Source organism: Heliangelus exortis, chromosome 13, assembly GCF_036169615.1.
Source record: "Heliangelus exortis chromosome 13, bHelExo1.hap1, whole genome shotgun sequence".
NCBI lineage: Eukaryota > Metazoa > Chordata > Aves > Apodiformes > Trochilidae > Heliangelus > Heliangelus exortis.
The window spans coordinates 17911431-17936845 of NC_092434.1; the positions used below are offsets into that span (position 1 = coordinate 17911431).

The 25415-nt window shown below is 52.7% G+C and overlaps 1 protein-coding gene across 1 annotated transcript in view; it reads left to right on the forward strand.

Annotated features, from left to right (window-relative positions):
• PLEKHG4 (pleckstrin homology and RhoGEF domain containing G4) overlaps positions 1 to 16100 on the forward strand; it is a 77725-nt gene extending 61625 nt beyond the window's left edge. Inside the window, exons 13-23 of the mRNA XM_071757123.1 lie at positions 4226 to 5160; positions 6795 to 7044; positions 7722 to 7811; positions 8128 to 8352; positions 9071 to 9241; positions 9681 to 9894; positions 10444 to 10560; positions 10649 to 10918; positions 12175 to 12371; positions 12933 to 13001; positions 14190 to 16100. Coding sequence (XP_071613224.1) covers positions 4226 to 5160; positions 6795 to 7044; positions 7722 to 7811; positions 8128 to 8352; positions 9071 to 9241; positions 9681 to 9894; positions 10444 to 10560; positions 10649 to 10918; positions 12175 to 12371; positions 12933 to 13001; positions 14190 to 14195 — 2544 coding nt within the window. The 3' untranslated portion in view covers positions 14196 to 16100. The remainder of the gene's footprint in view (positions 1 to 4225; positions 5161 to 6794; positions 7045 to 7721; positions 7812 to 8127; positions 8353 to 9070; positions 9242 to 9680; positions 9895 to 10443; positions 10561 to 10648; positions 10919 to 12174; positions 12372 to 12932; positions 13002 to 14189) is intronic.
• Positions 16101 to 25415: the final 9315 nt, after the last annotated feature.

The window sequence follows — 25415 nt, forward strand, 5'->3', positions numbered from 1 at the left end:
TATATTGGTTTCTTATTTTTTTTTTCTTTTTTTTTTTTTTCTGTCCTTGTACCCAGCTGCTGTGCTGCTTCCCTCTCTGTGTGTTGTAGAAAATCAAGGGAACTGGGGGGCTTTGCAGTCCTGGGATGTGGCCACAGAAGGAATGGGGAGCTTGGTGTGTCTCAGTGCTGTGGTTCTGTCATCATACCCACAGCTGTACCACGTCCCTCCCTGTAGTGTTGCTCCCATCAGAATCAGTCTGGTTTTCATCACCCCTGCACACTCTGGATTCAGAAAGAAACCTTCTCACAGCAGTTAGGCACCTCCCTGGGTGCATTTTTCTTCTGCAGAAAGCTGGAGCAGCTGTGATCTTCCTCCACCTGCCTATCCAGACACCCAGTTTCCTATGGGACAGGAAAAATGCAGTTGTGTCACCCTCTCCCCCCAGGAAGGGCTGAAGGAGAAGGCACTGCCCCTTCTGTCCTGTGCCTGCAGATGCATGGTGGGTGTCTCCTGTCCTGGCTGCCCAGCAGGTATCTCAGAGACAACTGCATCTTCAGTTTGAGAGAAATCTGGTGGGTTTGTGCTAGGTTTGGCTTGGGGAAGTGTGAGGATCCAGGACCCTGCAAGGTTTTCTGTGCAGAGCTGGCAAGGTGTTGCCAGCCAGGGCAGAGCAGCTTCTCCAAACCTGTGTTTGCAGATGGCACTTGAGTGATGCCAAAGACAACAGACCCTGGGAGCTTCTGTCCTCAGTGCACTCCCTGCAAGTCTTGCCCATGGGGAAGTGAGCAGCTTGAGGGCTGCCCCCTGCTCCCTGGGAGTCCCTGGCTCTTCCTTGTGGCACAGCAGCTCCCAGAGAGCCTCCTCCTGGCAGCCTGGCAGGACCAACCTGCTGCTGGCTGCTCACCCAGCTGCAGGATGGGTCAGCCCTGTGTGTGTGTGTGCAGGAAGCATGTTTTGGCTTTAATCCTCTAATTGGGAGTTGCAGCAACAACTTGTCCTGAAAGATCAAAAGCTGAGGTGCAGGCTCCTTCCTGCCTGGTTCCAGGCATGGTTGGGAGGATTCACCTTCTCTGTGGGATTCACCTTCACAGTGGGGCCTCCTCTTACATAGGAGCAGCTCTTGGAGCCTTGCAGAGAAAGCTGGAGGGCTGCCTGGTTCCCTGAGTGTCCCACAGCTGGAGGGCAGGACCCCAGAGCCTGGTTTGCAACCTTCCCAGGACAGAAACTTCTGGTCACCCCTTCCTGCATGAGGGTGTTCCCTCCAGGACAGGCTGGGTGCTACAAGGGACAGATGAAGCAGGTGATGGGACTGGAGAAAAGCCTTGTTGGCCACTTAGCATCTTCCCCAGCAAGCTGTGGAGTGTGGAAGGTTGCTCCAGTTGTGCCTGGGACAAAGCTGAGCTGGTCACAGGGCTGCACAGGGGATGGAAGAAATGTCCTTGAGCCTGAGAGTCATTTCTGTGCAGCCCTTTGGGGTCCTTGCCAGGAGCAGACAGATACTATGAGCACAGATCCTGTGAGGAAGGGCTGAGGGAGCTGGGGGTGTTGAGGCTGGAGAAGAGGAGGCTCAGGAGAGACCTCATCACTCTCTCCAACTCCCTGAAAGGAGGTTGGAGCCAGGGGGGGGTTGGGCAGATATCAGTGGGACAAGAGGGCATGGACTAAAGAATTCTTTCCTAATATCCAACCTAAACCTCCCCTGGCAGAGCTGAAGCTCTGCCAGGGGAGGTTTAGGTTGGATATTAGGAAAAAATTCTTTGCAGAGAGGGTGCTCAGCCATTGGAATGGGCTGCCCAGGGAAGGGGTGGATTCTCCATCCCTGGAGATATTTCAAAAGAGCCTGGATGTGGCACTCAGTGCCATGGGCTGGGAACCACGGGGGGAGTGGATCAAGGGTTGGACTTGATGAGCTCTGAGGTCCCTTCCAACCCAGCCCATTCCATGATTCTATGATTCTATGATTCCATGATTCTATGATTCTATGATTCTATGATTCTATGATTCTATACCATATGAAGACAGGAGGTGCCAGGGCTGCCTCACTGTGTGATTTGCAGCCCAAATTCCTCCTCACTCTCACCCCACACAAATCTGCAGAGTTTCCTAGAAGAAAAAGCAGCCTCTTTTTTTCTCCCTCCCATCTGTGCATCCAAGTGAGGCCCCCAGCCTCCCAGAAGGCCTTCATAGGGCCTTCCCTCCTGGGCAGGGTGTCCTGCTGGCTGGGCCTCTCCTGCACACTGCTCTCAGCACCCTCTTGCAGAGCCCTGGGTGCTTTTTCAGCTCAGCTTTTCCCATCTCTTAGTGAAAGGGGCCAGGATTACCCCTGGACCTCCAGGTGAGATGTGCCCTGAGCCACCAGCCCTTGCTCAGGACAGAGCTGGAAGGGGATGGTGTTGGTTTCCATACAGCTGGAGTCAGCAGCTCATAAAAATGCAGCAAAATGGTCCATCTGTCCCATCTGCTGGCAGCACCTCACCTTACCTTGGCTGTGCTTCTGCCTCCAGAGAATCAGAGCCCCTCTGCAGCAGCAATAAATGCAGATTCTCACCAGGGGTGAGCTGGGTGAGGTTCTCACCATGGGATGCAGATTCTCACCAGGGTCTGGGATGTCCTGGCCATGCAGGGGACGGGCAGGTGAGGGCCCACCAGGCAGGGCAGTGGGAGGAGAGGGGCTGATTGCTGCTCCTCTGGTTGTCCTGGGCTGTGGTTGCATTTGGGCTGCCTGAGAAGTGTTTTCTCTGAGCAGCTGCTGGAGCAGCTCCTTGCTCTGTCTGCATGAGGAATGGGGCACAACCCCCTGCAGCTGCAGCTCAGGGCAGGGGTGGGGATGGCTGGGGGAGCTCCAGGGACAGATGTCACTGCTTGAGCTGCAGGCTGCCCCTCCTGGGCTGGCATTCAGCTCTCCTACAAACACCAGTGCTTGGTTCTCATTGGGCTGGGCACCAGGTGAATGAAGAGTGCCTTGCCCTGCCTGCCTTCTATCACCAACAGAGAGTGAGCCTGGCACCTGATCTGTTGCACCACCACGTCCCTGATGGGGATGCAGGTTCTGCTTCAGGTTCCCATAAAGTTTGGGTGGATTTTCTTGGTATTCTAGAGCCTTATTGTGCATTAAAAAGTGGTGTTTTAAGCTTTTGGAGTGAAGACTGTCAGAGGTAAGGTGGTTCAGCAGGTGGAAAATGGTCCAAGAGTGTCACTTCATTCCTGGCACTGAGCATGAGTATATACACAGCAGGTATACAGGCACATCCTGGATGTTTTTCCCTCCTCTGTGCATCTAATTTTAACAAATAACTGTGTTTTCAGTGACAAACAGTAAAGCCCCATGGCCAAGGCCCATAGCAGCTGATCACACTTGAGTCACTTTATAGTTCAACCTTATCACCCTTTCTCTGTAGAGAAAGCAGTGGCTTAGGAGCTTGGGCAATGCAGATGTTTGCCTTTCTTCTCATTTTTACCAAGGACAGACAAGTCTTGGTGTAGAGCCCCTTGTTGGCCCCTCTCCTACCACCAGGGCACTCAGACCTTGAGTCTGGGTTTATCCTGCTCCTCTGAATTGTCAGAGCTGTCCTGGCCAGGCCAGCACGTGCAGCACTGCTGGAGTTGAGTCCCATGAAGCTGTTTCCATCATCCATGGAGAATCAGAAATAAACTGCTGAGCTCAGCAGGCAGAGGTGGTGGAGAATGCACAACCTGTAGCTGGGTTTTCATGGGCCCTGATTCTTGATTCTTGCAAGGAATGGGTCAGAGCATTGGGGGTGATGCACAGAGCCCAGCTCTGATCCAGACCCCAGGGAAACAGCCCGGGGAGCAGCACTCCCATGCCCTGCAGCTTAGGGATGCCCCCTCGACCTTCTCCTGCGTGGTAGTGGTGGGGATGGGGGGGTGAAGGGCAGGCTCCAGGTTTTACACTGAGCAGAGCCACACTGGGATGTGAATTCCTCCAGTCCTGGCAGCAGCACAAATGTGCCCAGCAGCGTGGGTGTCACCGGGACCTGGCGGGGAGGTGGGGCTGTGGCAGAGCAGTCAGCACAGCTGAAGCCCTCTGCATAAGGAGCTGTTTGTTCAGCTGAATTGTTAAACCCCATTGACACCAGCAGCCTCCCCCCCCCCCTTCTCTCACACTCGAGGAACTGGGGTGGCCACACACTGATTCTTTCTCTTGTCTTCAGGCACCGAGTCAGGGTTATTCTTCGCCGAATCCCCCTGACCAGCTTTTGCCCTTTGTTCTGGCTCTCTGCAGGCTTACGAGTGGGCCTTGGAAGGGATGAGACACCTCGCCTGCATCAGCATGGAGGATTGCAGCTCTGCTGAGCACTGCACGGGGGTCATCAAGTGCCTGGAGAGTTACAAGGGGCAGCACCCGGGCATCAGCGATTCCCGCTTCCAGGAGATGAAGGAGGTGGCCTGCGAGCTGAAGAGTGACAAAGCACTCAAGCAGTGGAAGTTTGCGTGGTCCAAATGCCAAGAGACCAAGCTGGTTTTTGAAAAGAAACTGGAAGCAGCCTTGAGAACAAGGAAATCTCTGCTGTCAGACCGCAGAGCAGCTGTGGGGGAGCAGTCCCGGGCCAGCAGCGAGCCCAGCAACCTGTCCCACCTCAGGCACTCCCAGGGAGCCACCTCCGGGTCCCCCTGGGACAGGACTTGCAGCGTGTCCCACTGCTACAGCAGACCCAGCTCCTCCCTGGGCTGGAATAAGGAGAAAGCTCCCCCACACTCCCTGAGCTGCCCTGGCAGTGTCAGTGCTGGGGAAGAATTTGTCTGCCAAGCAGCTCTCGGCTCCGCTCCTCACTCCGGCAGCGAGGCCTCCAAACCTCCAAAGCTGCCCGAAGAAAAGCCAAACCTGGAGAGCATATCAGAAACCCTGGAGGTGAAGCCATCCTGCACCTCCCCTCCGGCCTCTGGGAAGCTGCCTCCCAGGAGGATCCTGAGGAAGGCCCAAAGCTTTGACCTGCCCTGTGGGGAGAGCCTGTGGTCGGGCTGCCAGAGGACGCTGAGCGAGCCGGCCCGGTACGGCAACACCGGGGTCTTCATCAAGGGGCTGGAGGTGAGCAGCACCGAGCTGGTGGACAGGACATTCGCCCTGAGGCAGCCAGCCACCCCCTCCTGGGCTGCAGATTCCATGCTGGAGGGACACAAGGGCTGCCTCTCTGCCTCAGAAGCCAGGAGCTGGGGCAGGTAAGTGACTCTGGCACTGGGGGCTCGGGTCCTCAGGCCGGCAAGAAGGCAGCTGGCAAAGATGTGAAGGGATCTGTGGTGGTGGTGGGGTCAGGGCAGGGAGAGATGTAGCTCCAGCTGCCCCACACACCTGCACATGGTGCTGAGCAGGCTCACCAACATGTCCCCTGACACCTCCCTTTGGGGAGAGGCAGAGAAATGGGATCTCCTGCAGTTCCCCTACAGCATAATTCCTTCACCAGAGGAAAGAACAATTCCCAGGCAGGAGACTCTTTAAACATTGCTGGTGCTGGGGGATGGGGATCACAGGGACATGGTGCTCAGGGAACCAGTGAGGCAGTGGTGAGGGTGCAGTGGGAGAGCAAAGTGCATCAACCTCCTCACTTTTGGGGGGAGGCTGTAGGCAGAGTGGTGGGGGGCACTTCCAGAACTCTGTGACAGCTTCTTGGCATGTCAGAGGGTGTTAGGATTTGCTCATCAGGGCTGAGATCTCTGTTTGGGTGGCATACAGCTGGCTTTTGTTCTTTTCTATTCCTTCTCTGTGCTCGAAGATCTCAGCTTAACTTTGTTGTCCTAGTGCAATGTGCCTAGGATGTGGAGAACCCAAGGATGGGAGCTGCTTCTTTCAGCTGCTCTCCTGGGATGTAATAAAAATATAGATAGTGGTAGAGGTGAAAACCAATGCTGCATGCAGGGGGACCCACCAGAGCTGCTACACTGCTCCTGCTGTGGATGGGATGGTGCAGCAAAATCCTCTGGAAGGGGCCTGGGATATCCCAGCACGTGGAAGGAAAGCTGGTGGCAGGGGATGAGCACAGCAGACAGGAGGACAACTGCTTTGCTTCTTGGAGTGCTGCAGCAGCCCTGCAGTGGGTGCTGAGGGGGGTGGCCCAGCTCCTCTGGGGGAAGCAGAGGTGCCAGGACTGCAGGCACAAGCTGGAGGAGTTTGGTTTTGTGCTGCACTGCCTCACAGTGGAAACCTCGAGTAACTCCGGAGTGATCCTTTCAGAGATGGGTGGAGCAACCTGGAGTAGGAGCTGCTGTTTGAGGAAGGGATAGGAGGCTTGTTTCCCGCTGTCATTTTTCCTGGGACAAGCCCTGCAGCACCTGGTGGTGTCTCCCAGGGGTAACTTTGCCTCCCACTGTATCCACAAGCATCAGGCTGATGACTCCTGTGGCTTCTCCTTTCCCTGTTTCAGGAGTGTGGCTGTTTGCAGGCCAAGGTCTTGTGTCCAGAGCAGGGCCTGGGGGAGCCTGGGGTGCATCCTGCTGGAGTTGGGTCAGGAGGTGTTCAAAAGATGGGTAGAGGAGGTGCCACAGGGAATGGTTTAGTGGTTAGGGGTTGTAGGGCAGACTTGATGACCTTAGAGGGCTTTTCCAACCCTGGTGATGATTCTGTGACTCTTAAGGACCCCAGAGGTGTGGTGTGGTGTTCCCCCTTCCTGAAGAGGAAAACCTCGGATCACCCACAAACTTTGGGTCAGTGCTCAGGGTCAGAGCCAGCACAGATGGTTGCGAATTTGAACTCGGGTGGTTCTCAGGGATCTTCTCACCTCCAGACTGGGGCTCAGGGGAAGTTTCTGGAGGGAAAGCCCCTGAGGGGGTTCCCTCAAGGCTGAGTGCTTCCCTTGCAGCAAGCTGCGGCACATCATCGACGAGATGGTGACGACGGAGCGGGAGTACGTCCGCTCCCTTTCCTACATCATTGAGAGTTACTTCCCTGAGATGGAACGTCCCGACCTCCCCCAGGACCTGCGGGGCAAGCGCAGTGTCATTTTTGGCAACCTGGAGAAGCTCTATGATTTCCACAGCCAGTACTTCCTGCGGGAGCTTGAGAGCTGCTGCAACCACCCGCTGCGGGTCAGCCACTGCTTCCTCCGACACGTAAGGCATCCACACACCTTCCTCCTGGGGTCTCCTGGGGTTTTCCTGCTCCAGCAGTGCCCACTGGGGGGGCTGCTCACCTCCACGTGGCTTTCAGGGAGTGGGAGGACCACCTTGTGCTGGGGTTGGACTGGGATGACTCTGCGAGGCTGAGCCCAGGCAGCAGCAGATGCTCTTTGCCTTTCCTTGGTGCCTTTCCTTGGTGCCTTTCCTCTTGCCACCCAGACACTGCCAGGGAAGCAAAATGTCTGTTTCTCAAAGCCCAGCTGCTTCTGCAGGGCTATCCCTTACCTTGTCATCTGCTTGAGGTGTTAGTGTGGAGGGGGGGTTGCAGACCTGCAGGTCCTGTTGGAAAGGGCTGCTGGGAGAAGTGTGGGACACTGGTCTTAAGCTCAGCTGCCCCATGCATGTTTGCTGCTTGCAGGTAAAGGGTGTATGCTGGGACATGTAAGAAGCAAGGGGTGATAGGACAATGGATTCAAAAGTCCTAGCTACTGTAGGAGTAGGAAGGCAAGAATGTTCCTTGGTTCTTAATAAACTTGAAGCAAAGTCATTCCTGATGCCACAGGCGGCTCTGGTGCAGCCTGGGAGAGGCAGAAGTACAAGGGTAACCAAGCCAGGGCATGGCCATCCCTCTGTCCTGGGTGTCCTGCTCTCACACGAGGTCTCTTTTGCAGAAAGACCAGTTTGGGATGTATGCCTTGTATAGCAAGAACAAGCCAAAGTCAGACTCCCTGCTGGCCAGCCATGGCAATACCTTCTTCAAGGTAAATTCCACTGCCTTCATCACGATAGCTCTGGGGGTTTGGATCAGCATCATCTCTTGAACGAGCCTAACTTTGCCTTCATCACCACCCGTGCTTCCCTGGCACAGCTCTGCACGAGTGTTCGTGGGAGGGACAGGGCAGAGAGGGGGTGGGTGCTTGGAAAGGAGCCCAGCACCCAGCAGCATTGGTGCAACAGCCTCAGAGCAAACAGGGTTCTCCCTGTCAGGAGAGCTGGGGGTGCCAGTGCCTCCCTGGGGGGGGGACACACGGGGCTCTGCTCAGGAACCTGCTGCCCTCACTCCTCTGCCTTTCTCAGTTCAAGCAGGTGCAGCTTGGGGATAAGATGGACCTGGCCTCCTACCTGCTGAAACCCATTCAGAGGATGAGCAAATATGCCCTGCTCCTGAAGGACCTGATCAAGGAGTGCAGTGAGGCCCAGGAGCAGGAGCTGAGCTACCTCCGTGCAGCCCAGGAGATGGTGAAGTTCCAGCTCCGGCACGGAAACGACCTGCTGGCCATGGATGCCATCCGGGACTGTGATGTATGTCCCAGGGTCCCCTTCTCTAGATTTTGGGGTCTTTGGGCTGCCTGCTGAGCATTCCTTGCTGGGATGGCATGGCAGGATTACTGAGGTGCAGGGCAAGGGAGCAGTGTGGCTTGGAGGTCTCCCTGATCCCCAGCCTGGATGCTGTTTCCCCTTGGGCGTGCTCCCAGGTGCTTACTGGCAACATGAAGCAGCCCTTGCAGATGGCATCCTTCAGGCTGTCTGGGGCCCTTCCATCTCTTTTGAGTTGGTGATAAGTTTACAAGAAGGAATTGAAATTCATGCTGATGCCAGGGGTAGGACAAAATCAGGTGCGTGGGGCTGGAAGGAAAGGTGTGGAAAGTGCAGCACCGGAGGAGGAGAAACCACAGGGTGGAGGAGGAAGAGGGATCTTGGGCTGAAAGAACTGACTTAGATGTTCTCCTGGCAACTTGTTAGAATTCCTCCTAAGATAATGCAATGGCTGCTGCCTCCAGTTGCCACCCCAGAGGTTTGTCACAGCTCTGCAGAGGGTGAGAGCAGAGGGTGTTGTGTCAGTTTTTAGGAGAAAGGGACAGCTCTCCCCTGAGCTCTGAGCCAGTGCCACACAGCCCCACCTCTCCAAGAGCCCTCCCCAGGTGACAGGTAGCTTCACCTGGGCCACAGCCATGTGGGAGGACCCTGCTGCCCAGACCTGATCCTGCTGGGATCTGAGCAGGATGTTCCCTGTGTCCAGGTGAACCTGAAGGAGCAGGGGCAGCTGGTGAGGCAGGACGAGTTCGCCATCTGGCTGGGCCGCAGGAAGTGCCAGCGACACGTCTTCCTCTTTGAGGACCTGATCCTCTTCAGCAAGCCCAAGAGGATTGAGGGTGGCTTTGATGTGTACATCTACAAACGTTCCTTCAAGGTAAGGGCAGCCCTGCAGCTCCCTCTCCTGCAGGGGGTGTCCGTGGCTGGGCTCCCTGTGGACACAGGGGAAGCAGGAGCCTACAGCAGAAGAGCTGCTCCCACCAAAGCTGAGCCTTGTCCTGGCCACACGGTGAGGCTGTAAAGGAATAATATTTCACACGTGAATGCCTGGGCCTCCTCTGTGCTGTGAGGTGTGGGGCCAAGGTCTGCTGAGGGGTGCAGAGTGTGAGAGAAAGGCAGGGAGTGTGTGGCAGGAAGGTGGTGCCAGCTCTGGATGAAACGCTGGGAACCGCTCTGCTGTGTTGATACTGGACCTGCTCCTGTCCAGACCCTCGGGCTGCTTCCCCTTGGGTCTGCTGAGCTGGGGGTGCACTGGATGTGGGTGGAGGTTCCTGCTGGAGCCCCAGTTGATGCTTTGCTCTTCCTTTTCCCTGCAGACTGCAGACATTGGTCTGACAGAGAACTCGGGGGACAGCGGCCTGCGCTTTGAGATCTGGTTCCGAAGGCGAAAGTCCAATGACACCTACATCCTCCAGGCCAGCTCAGCTGAGACTAAGCAGGCCTGGACCAGTGACATTGCCAAGATCCTGTGGCAGCAGGCAGCCCGCAATAAAGGTGTGATTCCTTCCTGGGGCATCTCTGCTGCCAAAGGTGCGGGAGGCCTCTTCAGCTCGTGCTGTCCTGAGTAGGTTTGGAGTCTGTCCCCAGGCAGCTCTGTGCAGCAAGCAGCTGTGTGCCAGCATGCAGCCTCTGCAGCATGTGCTGGGCTTGGCTGGGCATGTCTCTTCCTTGCTCCTCATCCCCAGGGATCTTGAGCAGCCCAAGCTCTGTGTGAGGCTGCCTGGGCTCCATGAGCCAGGGGGTGCCGGCACCGTCAGCGTGGGCTGTGCTCCTGGGAGCAGCTCTGCTCCTCTCCCCCTGCTCTGGGTCTCTGCTGGAGTGGCAGCTGCCTGGCTGAGTCCCTCCTCTCCACCCAAGGCTTCCTGCTTGGTAGGACCCTCAGAGGTGGCATGGCACTGAGCTGCTTGGCCAGATGAGGGCATGATGGCTTCTCTGCAGAAAAGTCCTGACAGCTGGGGAGCTGGGCAGAGCAGATCAAATCTCAGGCCTTGGGGAGCGAGCAGCCTGGCCTGGGGCTGCTTGGTGCCCGTGGGATGGGTCGGGGCAGTGTCACGATGTGGCTGTGGTCTCTCCCTCCAGAAATCCGTATGCAGGAGATGGTGTCCATGGGTGTGGGCAACAAACCCTTCCTGGATATCAAACCCAGCGAGGCAGCAATCAATGACCGAGCCATCGACTACATCATGAAGGGCAGAGGTCTGTGCACTGCCCGTGCCTCCCTCCTTGCTCCCTGTGAGCCAGGCAGGGCCGGCGCTCAGGGATTTTTTGGGATGTTTCCTGGCAGGTGCCAGGACCAGAGCGTCGATCGCAGTGTCTCTCTTCGACCATTCCAACCCCTACAAGAGGAGCCAGGCTCAGCTCTCCGCTGGCAGCACCCCAGCTCCCTATGGCCCTTCCTCCTCCTCCTCCTCCCTGCTGGGACCCCTCAACCTCCACATGTACCTGGACCAGGCTCTGCTCCCGGGGGTCCTGGCACCCCGACGCCCCTTCGACACGGCTGCCCCCATCGAGGAGGATGAGCTGGAGCAGGAGACCAGCAGCCAGCCCTCCCTGAGTAAGTGACTGCTGGGCCAGGGCATGCAGCATCCACAGGGGGAACATACAGCATCCATACAGGGGCCAGACATACAGCATCCAGACAGGGGGAACATACAGCATCCATACAGGGGGAACACATACAGCATCCATACAGGGACAGTACATACAGCATCCAGACAGGGGGAACATACAGCATCCACAGGGGGAACATACAGCATCCATACAGGGGGAACACATACAGCATCCATACAGGGGCCAGACATACAGCATCCAGACAGGGCAATACATACAGGGGGAGTACATACAGCATCCATACAGGGGGAATACATACAGCATCCATACAGGGACAGTACATACAGGGGGAATACATACAGAGGCAATACATACAGCATCCATATAGGGGCAAGACATACAGAATACATACAGGGGGAGAACATACAGGGGGAATACATACAGCATCCATACAAGGGGAATACATACAGAATACACACAGGGGCCAATACATACAGAATACATACAGGGGAATACATACAGCATCCATACAGGGGGAATACATACAGGGACAATACATACAGAATACATACAGGGGCAGTACAAATAGAATTCATACAGGGGGCAATACACACAGAATACATACATGCAGAATACCCACTGGAGTCAACACGTGCAGCATCCATACAGGGAGCAATGCATACAGAATACACACAGGGGCAATACATACAGGGGAATACATACAGCATCCATACAGGGGGAATGCATACAGGGGAATACATACAGCATCCATACAGCCCCTGCCCGTGCTCTGCCCTCACACCAGGCTCACTGCCCCATAGCCAGCCTGAGGCACGGGGGTCCCAGCCTCCCACCCCAGCTCTGGCTCTGCTCTCCTGGTGGGAATTGGCAAAGGGAAGGTCCACAGATCCCCGTGGCAGGCTTGGTGCTGCAGCCTGGTGGGTGGGTGCTGGTGTCTCTGCCTGGGCCTCAGGTATGAGGCATTTGGTTCCTTGCTCTCATTAGTCCTGGTCCAGTGGCCCCTTGGCTTCCCTGTGTGGATTTCCCTGGCCAGTCCATACCAGTTTTCAGCACCACTTGCTGCACTTCATGGGCTGTTTTGTCACCTGTGGCTTTTGAGAGGCACAGACAGGAGTGTGGCTCATCTGTGGGCTTGTGGGGCCAGTGCCTCTGCAAAGAGATAGAACATCTTGTGTATGTGGGGCAGGTCTTGTAGACCAGGTTTGTGGTCATCAGAATGACTTTCTTCTCTTCCCCCAGCAACAGACAGCTCAGAGTCATCACACTGCATGTCAGGCAGTGGCTCCAGTGGCTCTGACAGTGGCTGTGTCTCCAGCATCCCACAAGAAAGCTTCTGTGAAGACGTGGGCTCCCCATCCTTCATGCCCCTCAGCTCCCAGCACAGCTCTGCCATGGAGGAGAAACCCAGGTTCACCAACAGCCAGTACATTTCTGCAGTAAGTGCCAGCAGCCACACTCCTCTCTTCACTTTGCCTGTTCCTGCAACTGCTGCCCCAGGTCAAGCCACTGCCTCTCATGGGGGGACTGAAGATGCTGGGTTTGGGCTAGGAGTCACTCTGGGGAAGTGAGATTTCCTCCTGCAGAGACTCTGCTCTTCTGGGGCAGGTGAAAGCCCCTCTGGTGTCAGAGCCCACCCCCTCCCCCCTGCAGTGGCCTGGATCCCTGAGGAGATGCTCTGGAAAGGACCTGCAGTGCTGGAATCTACAGCAGGAGGGGATGCTGCACACAGGAGCTTTAATACTGTTTAATACTGGGATGGGGTGCACACAGAACCTTCTGGGATGGATGGGGCTGTGCTGCAGATGCTGCTGAGCTCCTTTCCTGGGAGGTTTGGGCCTTTCTGGGGGACAGCAACGAAATGGAGGAGGCAGGAGCCTGCCACTGAGTGTCTCCTCTTGTGTTCCTTGGAGTTCTGAGCTGCTTCCCCTCTTGCTAGGTCGTGTCCTGATGCTGTTGTCCTCTAACCCTGTACTAATGCTGGCTTCTCTCCTCTGCAGAAAGCAGGCCCTAAATCCCTCGACAATAGTGTGGGCCCCACCTATACCACCCAAGGAAGCAGAGTTGTTGTAAGTAGCCCCTGAAAGGGATTTTCCAGCAGCTCTCAGTGCTGGTCAGGTTTGTCAGTAGCTCTGAGTCAGGAGGCTCTCGCCCTCTCTTTGTTTCTCCATGAGAAGTTTTCAGCAGAGCAGTCTCTGAGGCTCTAAATTCATCTGGTCAGGGAAGATGAGCTCCCCCAGAGATGGCTCCTGTTGAGCTCTCACCTAAAAACAGCCATTCTGCTGCCTTCTGGCTCTGAAGGGGCAGAAGCAAAACCACTTTCAGGTAGTAGAGGCTTGAACACCACCTTAGTGCCAGTGTTCAGATGAGCTTCTTTCCTCTGAATGCTGCCCAGCTGTCTAACCACTAATCTGTCTCTTTGTGGCTGTTTGCTGAAATGCTGCTCTCTGAACTGTCTTGGAGAATCCGTGGTATTCTCCCCAGGCTGGATTTATCCCAGAGTTTCCTTTAAACCTTAACTGCATGTCATCAGGCAGAGGAACCCAGTAGGTTTTGGTCAGGATGTCCTGAGGGAGCTGCCAGCTGCTGCTCCTGTGTGTGCTGATTTCTGGAGGATGCCTCATCTGCCAGGAATTGCTGTTGAGCTGAGGAAGGATGAGGAGCCCTGGTGAGACACACAGCCACAGGGCAGCCCTTGGAAAGTCATTTCACAGCCCACCCAAACTCACCTCTTTCTGGCTCAGCTTTTTCCTCTCTTGTCCTTGGGACTGAGCCTCCCTTTTCCCCAGGAGCAGGAATGCAGGAGGGATGGGCAAGGCACAGGGTGGCAGATGGCTCCCAGGTTTGGCATTGCAGGAGTGTTGAAAGCACACAGGCCCGTGGCTTGCAGTCTGCAGGGAGAGCAGATCCTGGCAGAACCAGCCAAGATTGCAGCTCCAAAGCCCCTTCTGGGCCACAGACAGGACCCTCCAAGTGGCCACAGAAGCAGTGGGGTTTGCTGGCCCACTGCTGGGGGGACAGTGAGTGCCCAGGTGTGGAGACAGCCCCTCCCCAGGAGTGAGGACCTGCCAGGTGCTTCCAGCACAATGTTCTCCCTCCCTCCCTCCCCAAACACAGCTCTGACAAAAAGACAAAAGCTCTGACAAAAAGGTTTTCAAGCCTTTTGTAAAACCCCTGGCCAGGCCTGAGGGACCTGTGGGACCCCTGCCCCCTCTGGGACTGCAGCCCCTCTGACCATTGCCTGTGCTGTGTTCCAGGTTTGATTGCCATTTCAAACTCCTTGAAGACCTCTGAGCATCAGGAGGAGAACAGTCTTCACCCCTGAAGATATTTATTTGGGTTTTTTTGTTTTTTACACATAATTAGACTCTGTTTCAAACAGCTCCAAGCTGACCTCTGCTTGGAGGGAGTCCCAAGAAGGTTTCTGTCAACTACACGTAATAGCTCTGGTGTTGGATGGGACCTTGGCATTCAGAATTTGTTGGCCCTATATTTATGAGTAATAAGTAACATAGCAGTTTGGAGAGGAAAAAAAAAATAAACTGTTGTTTTTAAAGCTATGAGCTGTATAGATTTTTGTTACGAGTGACTCTGTTCCTGTTTGTTCTGTAAGCTGCACATTTTATAAAGACTTTGGAAGGGCAATAAGTGAAGCTGAGGTATTTAAGAAAAGTAGTTTAACTTTCTGTTTCAGGGTTATATTGACCTGGAGCTCAAGATTTAACGTCCTTCCTTATGTTCTAAATATGTCTATGATAGCAATAATTTATTTTCTTGGCTTAACACTTCTGTTTTAATAAAAGCAATTCCATTGTTACAGTGAAGTGTTTCTTCAGATGATTCCTCCAGTGCCTCAGTGCTGAGCTTTCCTCTGTGCTAACCCTCTGCACTAACCCACTGAACCCTCTCACACCCCAACGTGGTCCCCAGGAGAGGGGGAAGATCCTGGGGAACAGCATCTGGAGACCCCCCTGGTGCCAGTGGGAAGGCTGAGGCAGAGCAGGGATGTCACGACAGTGCTGGGGGGAACTTGCTGCTGGAGAGCAGAAGGTTCAAGCCACCTCTGGGGCTCTGGGTCAGGTTCCAGTCCCAGGGGGTGCCAGTGGTGAACTGAGCATGGCTGCTCCCAGCTCTGCCCCAGGTTTTGGGGTGCAGGGGGGGCCTGGATGCTTTGCCTTCGACTCAGCCCCACTCCGGGTACTTCAGTCGCTCTGTCCTGGCTTGCCTGGGGCACTGGGGATGGTGGTGGCCTCTGAGATGAGCAGGTTTGGAACATAATGGGTTGATTATAATGCTGACCCTTTAATGCAAGTCGTTTGAAGTAGCACAAGCCCTCGGGAGGACACCCATGCCCTGTGTTCTGAGGCAGCCTGGTCGTGAGTAACATCTGAGCTCCCTGCCTGGCTGGGGCACCCTCGCCATCTTCTTGGAGGAAATGAAAAAAACAGCATTTTTGGAAACAGGAATTCCTTGCTGCTAAGATCCTGTTCCCTCCTGGTTGATGGGGTGCTGTAAGCCAGGTTAGCAGGGCAGGGAGTCACATCCAGCTGCAGGAAGCTGCAGCAAGTTCTTTTACTGCAGTTTTCTCCCCATCACTGCTGGGAGGGAGCTGCCCTCTCCCTCTCCCTGTCCCTCTCCCTCTTCCTGTCCCTCTCCCTGTCCTTGTCCCTCTCCCTGTCCTTGTCCCTCTCCCTCTCCCTGCCTCTGCCATGGACTCAGATGTGAAACCTCACAATTATCCTCCATGTACAAAACATCATCCTTCAAAAAAGTTGGGAATTCCTGGGTTGTACATAAACCACGTTTGCTTTTTATGAGCTGGATGTTTTTTAAACCTCGTTCTGTGTGTTGTTTTTTTTTTGTTTTAGACAGCAAGGAGAACACGGTTTGACACCTCTTAAAAAAAATTGTGTGGGATGCACAGGGATGATTTATTTAAAAGATACTATTTTTAAAAGAAATTCAAGATTTTTGAGCTGTCATGACAGCAACAGCTCATGTGATAAGGGAGTGAATTTACTAATGCAACAAGACGACCATGAAACTTCCTGAGTTTCTCAGTTTCAAAGGTTTCTGCATTGCTGGAAAAATCTTTAATAATGTTTACCTGACACTTTTTTTCAGGGTTCAATTGATTTGTCTAATAAAGGGTATTTTCTTGATATGAATCTTGCTTGCATTGTGTCTTGATTTCAGGGAGGTAACCTGGGCTGCAGAAGAGGAACCAGGCACGGAGTGGGAGGAGCAGGTGGCACAGAAATGTCCTTTCAGAGCAAGGGTGGGAGATGGAAATGTTTTTTCTCATCAGGTTGTTGAGGAGGGTGAAGCTGACACATGATGAGCAGTGTCTGCTCTCCTCCCCAGAGCTCCCAAAGTTTTCAAACAGTGCCAGCTCTGCACAGGGTGCTTACAACTGCTCCAAAAGTCTTAGAATCATAGAATCATGGAATGGGCTGGGTTGGAAGGGACCTCAGAGCTCATCAAGTCCAACCCTTGCTCCACTCCCCCCGTGGTTCCCAGCCCATGGCACTGAGTGCCACATCCAGGCTCTTTTGAAATATCTCCAGGGATGGAGAATCCACCCCTTCCCTGGGCAGCCCATTCCAATGCCTCATCACCCTCTCTGCAAAGAATTCTTTCCTAATATCCAACCTAAACCTCCCCTGGCAGAGCTTCAGCTCTGCCAGGGGAGGTTTAGGTTGGATATTAGGAATAAATTCTTAATCCCAAGCCCTCTTGTCTTGCTGAGAGTTGCCTGGGAAAAGAGCCCAACCCCCCCCTGGCTCCAACCTCCTTGATTACTTCTATTTTCTTGGGCAAATAATATTAGAAAATCCATGAGCAGAAAGAGGGGATTAGAGCTGTAGAATCAGAGAATGACCAAGGTTGGAAGAGACCAAGAGGTGAAACCATCAGCCCTGCACCCTCATAACCACCAAACCCTCATAACCACCAAACCCTCATAACCACCAAACCCTCTCCAAAAAAATTATTGCTATCATAGACATATTTAGAACATAAGGACATCAAATCTTGAGCTCCAGGTCAACACAACCCTGAAACAGAAAGTTACACCACTTTTCTTAAATACCTTTTCCTGAAGAAAGAGCCAAATCTGCTTTTTGTTTTAGCACCCCTGGGGATGGTGCCCACACCACCCCCCTGGGCACCCTGTTCCAGTGCTTCACCACTCTTTTGGTGGAGAAATTTTTCCTAATCTCTAATCTGAGCCTTGCCTGGAGCATCTTGGCCCCATTTCCTCTTGTCCTGTCTCAGGTCTCTGGGGAGAAGAGACCAACACTGCCTCACCCTGGCCTCCTCCAGGGAGCTCTAGAGAGCAATGGGGTCATTAAAGGCTCTTAGATGTACAAGTAATTTAATTAATGACTCTCATCACTTCTAAAAAGAGCAATCACAAAGCAGCCCTTTACCTTCTGGCTGCTCCCTGTGTTTTTTCCACATTTTTTCCCCACTGTGGGAGTGGTTTTTCCTCAGCTGCTAAGTTCCAGCACCTGGAGCAATCACCAAGCTGTGCACACACATTGCTCAGGCTGCTTTCCTCCAGCCCCAACTTCATTTTGGGCAATAGGATTATTGTTTCCTGCTCCTAAAAAGCTGATTTTTCCCAGGAGAAGAGGCAAGAGGAGCTTTACCAGTTCCAGGAGCATTTGAGCTCCATCAGACCTTCCCTTGGGGCTCAGCACCTCCCCCTCCTTTCCTGGGGAAATTATTGCTGGATGTGATCTGCTGAATCTTTCCTTTCTACTTTGTTAAACTGCTCCTCATCCCTCTCCTCCTTGTAGGGCTCTCCAGGTGTTTGTAGCAGCTGGAAGCTGCCAGGCTGCCCCAGGATGCAGAATGTCCTCCAGGTGTATCCCTCTCCCCTGTGAAATCATTCCAGAATATTTGCCTTCTCCCCACTTGCTTGCCCTCCAAACCTTTTCTGTCCCTCCAGAGTAGTTACTGGAATCCACAGCTGGGCTTAGATCAGTTCTGGGTGACATTTGGAGAGTTATAATTGATATATGTGGGGGGCCTCTCCTCTTGGGCTCCTCCAGCCACCCCTGTACCATTTGGGAGAAATTTTTCAGCATCAGAGCAGGCACCAGCAGAGGGGGCAGGTGGAGCATTTTTCAGCTGCTGCTCAGTCCTACAGAAAGGCAAAAATCTGGACAAGGCTTTTCCTGCAATGATCTCATCACTGATTTCCATGCTCCTGGTTGCACCTGTGATGCACCCTGTGGCACCAGGATATTGGTTATTAACTAAAGGGATAAATGTTGAAAAAAAAACCTGTCTCACAAGCTCTAAACTCCAATGTTTACTTGCAATAGTTTGCTTCAGGACTGAAAGAAAAAGTCTTAAAAAATTTTTTTTTTACAACATTTCCATGAAAATCAGAAGAAAAATCCCCATGCCTGCCTGCCTGCCTCTCCTACCACATCAGTTTAATAAAATAAAAGCACATTCATTCACTCTGCTCCCCTGAATTCAGCTGGCAAAAAGTTTCCCAAGTCTTAGAAAGTTGAGAGTGTGCTGAACACCTGAGTGGGTCGGGTTGGAAGGGACCTTACAGCTCACCCAGTTCCAACCCCCTGCATGGGCAGGGACACCTCCCACCATCCCAGGTTGCTCCAAGCCCCATCCAACCTGGACTTGGACACTGCCAGGGATGGGGCAGCCACAGCTTCCATGGGCAGCCTGGGCCAGGGGCTCAGCACCCTCAGATTAAAGAATTTCTTCCTCATGTCCAACCTCAATCTCCCCTCTTCCAGTTTTAACCCATTTCCCTTGTCCTCTCCCCACCCCCCCGTGTCCAAAGCCCTCCCCCAGCTTTCTTGGAGCCCCTTCAGATATTGGGAGGTTGCTCTGAGCTCACCTGGGAGCTCTGTCCCCACCAGGGACACCTCCCACCAGCCCAGGTTGCTCCAAGCCCCATCCAACCTGGAACTCAACACTTCCAGGGATGGGGCAGCTGTGATACTCACTGAGCACCTTTCCTGCTTCTGCAGGTACCCAGAGCACACCCTGCACAAACCAGCATTTGTTTGTTCAACATTGCTGGGGGGTTTTTTGTTTTTTCCACCCAGGGAACTCCCCTTCATGGCCAGCACTGCTCAGGGTGGCTCAAACCCAGGGACCTGCCAGCCCTGGGAGTCAGTGAGCAAGGGGGCACAGAGCATCAGCTCCTCCTGCTTACACCCCCATTTGTGAGGGTAACAGTGTGAGTTAGTGATTAATAATGTCAGAGAATGGCTTGGGCTGGAAGGGACCTTAAAGCTGAAAAGATGAAAGATGTGGAAGTGGAGAGAGGATACAGCTGGGCTGCTGGGGCTGAGGGGTGACTGCCTGCCCCTTCTCCAGCCACAGAATCCCAGACTGGTTTGGGTTGGGAGGGACCTTAAAGCTCATCCAGGGCTTTAGGGACACCTCCCACCAGCCCAGGTTGCTCCAAGCCCCATCCAACCTGGACTTGAACACTGCCAGGGATGGGGCAGCCACAGCTTCCATGGGCAGCCTGGGCCAGGGGCTCAGCACCCTCAAATTAAAGAATTTCTCCCTCATGTCCAACTTAAATCTCCTCTTTTCCAGTTCAGAGCCATCACCCCTTGCCTCATCCCTCCAGGCCTTTGTCCCAGCTTTCCTGGAGCCCCTCCAGGCACTGGAAGATTCTCTAAGGTCTCCCTGGATCCATCTTTTCTCCAGACAACCCCAGCTCTCCCAGCCTGGCTCAGAGCAGAGCTGCCCCAGCCCATGGTATCACACTGAGAAAATCTGAACCATGGTTGGGAAGCACCCAGCGTGCTGGGAGAGGCTCCTGCCACGTTACTGCCCATGCAGGGCTGGCCCAGGTGATGTCCCTCTGGGGTTGATTCCTTTTCATAGAATCATAGAATCATAGAATCCTAGGGGTTGGAAGGGACCTGGAAAGATCATCTAGTCCAACCCCCCCTGCCAGAGCAGGGCCCCCTAGAGTACATCCCCTAGGAACGTGTCCAGGTGGGTTTTGAATGTCTCCAGTGAAGGAGACTCCACAACCCCCCTGGGCAGCCTGTTCCAGGGCTCTGTCACCCTTACAGTAAAAAAATTTTTTCTGATATTCAACTTGAACCTCCTATGCTCCAATTTACACCCATTACCCCTTGTCCTATCACTGGTCACCACTGAGAAAAGCCTAACTCCATCTCCCTGACACTCACCCCTTACATATTTGAAAACATTGATGAGGTCACCCCTCAGTCTCCTTTTCTCCAAACTAAAGAGACCCAGCTCCCTCAGCCTTTCCTCATAAGGGAGATGTTCCACTCCCTTAATCATCTCAGTAGCTCTGCGCTGGACTCTTTCAAGCACTTCCCTGTCCTTCTTGAACTGAGGGGCCCAGAACTGGACACAATACTCCAGGTGTGGCCTCACCAATGCAGAATAGAGGGGGAGGAGAACCTCTCTTGACCTACTAACCACACCCTTTCTAATGCACCCCAGGATGCCATTGGCCTTCTTGGCCACAAGGGCACATTGCTGGCTCATGGTCATCCTCTTGTCTACCAGGACCCCCAGGTCTCTTTCACCTACACTGCTCTCCAGCAGCTCAGCCCCCAACCTATACTGGGACATCGTGTTGTTCTTCCCCAAATGCAAAACTCTACACTTCCCCTTGTTGAATTTCATCATGTTTCTCCCTGCCCAACTCTCCAGCCTGTCTAAGTCTCTCTGAATGGCAGCACAGCCTTCTGGTGTGTCAGCCACTCCTCCCAGCTCAGTGTCATCAGCAAACTTGCTGAGGGTACATTCTACACCCTCATCCAAGTCGTTGATGAAGATATTGAACAACACCGGTCCCAGTACCGACCCCTGAGGGACTCCACTGGTCACACACCTCCAACCAGATTCTGCCCCATTGACTACAACTCTCTGACTCCTTCCTTTCAACCAGTTCCTGATCCACCTCACTACCTGATCACCAAACCCATACTTGATCAACTTATCTACAAGGATGCTGTGAGAGACGGTGTCAAATGCTTTACTGAAATCAAGATAAACCACATCTACCGCTCTTCCATCATCTATCCACCTAGTAATTTCCTCATAGAAGGCAGACTGAACCTTCCCAGAAATACTGGAAGGGCAATCCCACTTTCTTCAGGTTCATCATCCCCAGGACTGGTCAGTCTGATTGTCCTCAGGCACAGCAGCTGGCAGAGAAAAGCCTCTGCTTGATTGAACTTCAGAAAAAAAAAAAAAAAGGAAGTGGGGAGTGCTGGATGAGCTCTTACAGAAAAGTCAAGCATGAAATGATATTTTCTGTACTCACCAACTGGGGCAGAGGAGTTGAATGTGGCAGTAACTTAGCCTGGGCAGCTACTGCAAGCATCAAGATAGTGAGGGCTTCATCAAGAGAGGGTTTTAGATAAAAATACTCATCAATAATCTTAAGGTTTCTTTGGAGTCAAGGTCAGCATTTAAAAAACCCCAAAAAAGCACTGAGATGAGTGCAGGCCAACTCCAGATGTTTGTGTATAGTTTGTAGAGATCTAGAAATAGTTTCTGTATTAGGTGTTAATACATAAATAAACGTGAGAAATGATAATGATAACCACAGCCTGGGACTCTGCCACCTGGAAAGGAAAGGAAAGGAAAGGAAAGAGGAAAGGAAAGAGGAAAGGAAAAGAAAAGAAAAGAGAAAAGAAAAGAAAAGGAAAAAAGAGAAAAGAAAAAAAAAGAAAAGAAAAGAAAAGAAAAGAAAAGAAAAGAAAAGAAAAGAAAAGAAAAGAAAAGAAAAGAAAAGAAAAGAAAAGAAAAGAAAAGAAAAGAAAAGAAAAGAAAAGAAAAGAAAAGAAAAGAGAAAAGAAAAGGAAAAAAGAGAAAAGAAAAGAAAAGAAAAGAAAAGAAAAGAAAAGAAAAGAAAAGAAAAGAAAAGAAAAGAAAAGAAAAGAGAAGAGAAGAGAAGAGAAAAGAAAAGAAAAGAAAAGAAAAGAAAAGAAAAGAAAAGAAAAGAAAAGAAAAGAAAAGAAAAGAAAAGAAAAGAAAAGAAAAGAAAAGAAAAGAAAAGAAAAGAAAAGAAAAGAAAAGAAAAGAAAAGAAAAGAAAAGAAAAGAAAAGAAAAGAAAAGAAAAGAAAAAAAAAGAAAAGAGAAAAGAAAAGAAAGGAAAAGAAAAGAAAAGAAAAGAAAAGAAAAGAAAAGAAAAGAAAAGAAAAGAAAAGAAAAGAAAAGAAAAGAAAAGAAAAGAAAAGAAAAGAAAAGAAAAGAAAAGAAAAGAAAAGAAAAGAAAAGAAAAGAAAAGAAAAAAGAAAAGAAAAGAAAAGAAAAGAAAAGAAAAGAAAAGAAAAGAAAAGAAAAGAAAAGAAAAGAAAAGAAAAGAAAAGAAAAGAAAAGAAAAGAAAAGAAAATCTATATTTAAAAGTCCATAGAAACATCTCTGTTTAGATTTGTTTTCTGACATCACTTCAGATCCCCACCAAAATGCCTGAATTTGTGTTTCAGAATTCGCTGTTTGTTTAGGTTTGGGTTTGTTTGGGGTTTTTTTTCACACCTGTGCAGGAATGCTTTGAAAAAAATCTGGGTTTTTTTTTTTTTTTCCTTTAGAAGTGGATGTTTCAGACAAACACCTCCAAGCTGTGGCATCAGGGTTCCCTTCAGCTCCCTCCCTGTCACACTCCTTCTCGTCCCTCTCTCTTCAGCAACACTGGAAAGGCTTCCAGGGACTTACAAAGCTGTCAAAAAGGGATTAATTTCTCTTAACATTTGTGACCCTTTGGGATTTGGGGGATTTTGGGTGGCTTTTTGGTTTTCTTTTACTCTGATCACAAAGGGCTGGGGCAGGGCTGAGAGAGGGATCAAACTGCTGAGTTTTGCATCCCAAGAAATCCCACACCCAGGTGCAGGAAGGCAAACCAAGGGTTCCCAAAGAGCCTCCTGGGCACCGAGGGGCTGGGGTGGCTTTACAGGGACTGATGGCAGTGGTGGCAGTGCCAGAAATGCTCCCTGTGCCTCTGCCCAGCAGGAATGAGATGATGGATGGGGATAAAGATCCAGGAACATCATGGGATGGGCACCTGGGCTGCTGAAGGACCTGGATGAGTTTTCCTTCCACCTGAATGGGATTGATTTCAGTCTGTCCCAGCCCTCAGGTCCAAACCTTCCACCCCAGCTGTCCCCAACAGTGCAGGGGTTGGTAGAGGAGGTGACAGGAGGGGTGGCAGCAGACAGAACCCCACAGGTTGGGGATGGGGCAGAGCAGAGGCCCTGGGAGTCCAGGACTGAGCTGTGGGGTTTTGGGGTTTAGTGGAGGCATTTGGGGCGTTTGGGTTTAGTGACTCTGAGTGACACAGAACATTTCCCAAACCTTCTGGAGATATTTTGCTGAGCATAACCTCCAGCTGCTGCCTCCCACAGCCCCTCCTGGCTCTCAGAACAGCCCTGTTGTCCCTTAGAAAGATGCTCAGAACAGCAGCAGCACTGGGAGCTCAGCCCCTGGGTTCCCTTCAGATGGGTTTGTTGGGAGAAATGTTGGGATTTTCCAAGTGGAAGAACACACTTTAGATGCTGGAAGGTGCTCTGAGGTCTCCCTGGAGCCTTCTCCAGGCTGAACACCCCCAGCTCTCTCAGCCTGGCTCTGTACCAGAGGAGCTCCAGCCCTCAGGTGCTCTCACCCCAACATCTCTGCATCCTTCTTGTGCTGGGAACACAGGACTCCAGGTGGGGTCTCCCAAGAGCAGAGCAGAGGGGGATGGATGATCACCTCCCCTGTGCTGTGTTTGGAGCTGGGGAAGCCAATCCTTGGGAGGGAGTGGGGTTTATTTCTCTGCAGCTTTCTGCTCCTCCCTTCCCCCGTGTTCCTCCCTTCTGCAGCAGTAATTATATCAACAAAAAGCTGGGATGACTCCTGGGTGGTTACATCTGATCTGAAGCTGTGCAAGGAAGATGGGAATTTAGCTAATTGGATTCCCTCTGAAATGGAACTGACCCAATCTCCCTGCACAGGGCTGGCAATGAAGCTCTGGGTGCAGCATCCAAGCAAATGTCTCCCTGCAAGGATTGGAAATTATTGTCCCCAGGTTTGGATGAGAACCTCTGAGAAAGTGCCTGGGGACACCAGATCCTCCTCGAGTTGTGTCTGAACAGAGTTCAGCCTCATCTGGGTCTCCTGGATGCAAAGCCTTGTCCCTCAGACTGGGAATGGAAGGGAAGGGAGGTGTGTGGGGCAGGATGGGCTGAGACACAGGACCAGAACACCCTCCTGGAGGGGTGTGGGGGACACTGTGACCTGTCCTGGGGTCCCCAACACAAGGAGGATGTGGAGCTGTTGGAGTGAGTCCAGAAGAGGCCATGAGGGTAATTTGAGGGCTGGAGCAGCTCTGGAGCCAGGCTGAGAAAGTTGGGGATGTTCAGCCTGGAGAAGAGAGAGATCCAGGGAGACCTCAGAGCAACTTCCAGTGCCTGTGGATGAGAAGCTCTCCCTGCTCTGTGACATCTGCCAGGGCTTCACAGGCTGCAAAGAGGCATCAAATCCCAGGCTGGTTTCTTCTAAGACTTCTCCAGGCTGAACAACCCCAACTCTCCCACTGACCCCACAGCAGAGCTGCTCCAGCCCTCAAATCATTTTTGGGGCCTCCAATGAACTTGCTCCAATAGCTCCAGCTCTTCCTTCTCTGGGGGACCCCAAAGCTGGAGCAGGTACTGGAGGGGGGTCCCAAAGCTGGAGCAGGTACTGGAGGGGGGTCCCAAAGCTGGAGCAGGTACTGGAGGTGGGGTCTCAGCAGAGTGGAGCAGAGGGGACAATCCCCTCCCTTGCTCTGCTGGTCCCAGTGCTGGGGATGCAGCCCAGGCCACGGGTGTTTTCTGGGCTGCCAGCTCGTGGTGGGCTTCTCATCACTCAACACCAATAAAGCAGCTGCTTCTGTTCTGGATTCAGAGCACTGATGGCAAAGCTTGAGCTGGCTGCCCAGGAAATCTTCTGCTGTCCCTGTCCTGGGGACATCCCCTGAGCAGCTGCAGCTCTGCTCCCCTCACTTCCAGCTTTACTCAGAGGAGTAATTCCCAGGGAGCTGCCCCACTCCTTGCTGCCCAGCACCCAGGGGATGCTCAGCAGCAGAGAGCAGAGCTGCTGACACCCCCAGCCTCACAGGGGAGGAACCACTGCCCACTGTGGAGATGCCAGAGCTGCTGCTCTTCCCACCCACCAGCTTCAAACCAGGCAGGAATCCCCTTCCTGGGCTTGATTTCCCAGGATCAAACCCGTGTCAGCACCCACAAGTCCCCTGCTCACCTCTGCACAAAATGTTCTTCCCGTAGGAAGCCTCCAACTCCAGGCACAAAGATGTCACCTCCAGGGGCCACCAGGCCATTCCAGATGGCAGCCTTGGCCTTAGAACTGGCCACCTCCTTTTGCAGCTGGGCAGCCGAGTCAGGAAAGGGCTCAAATCAAGCCCCACAGCAACAGCTTTTTGAAGGACAGACACTGGGTTTCAGAGAGAGCACTCAG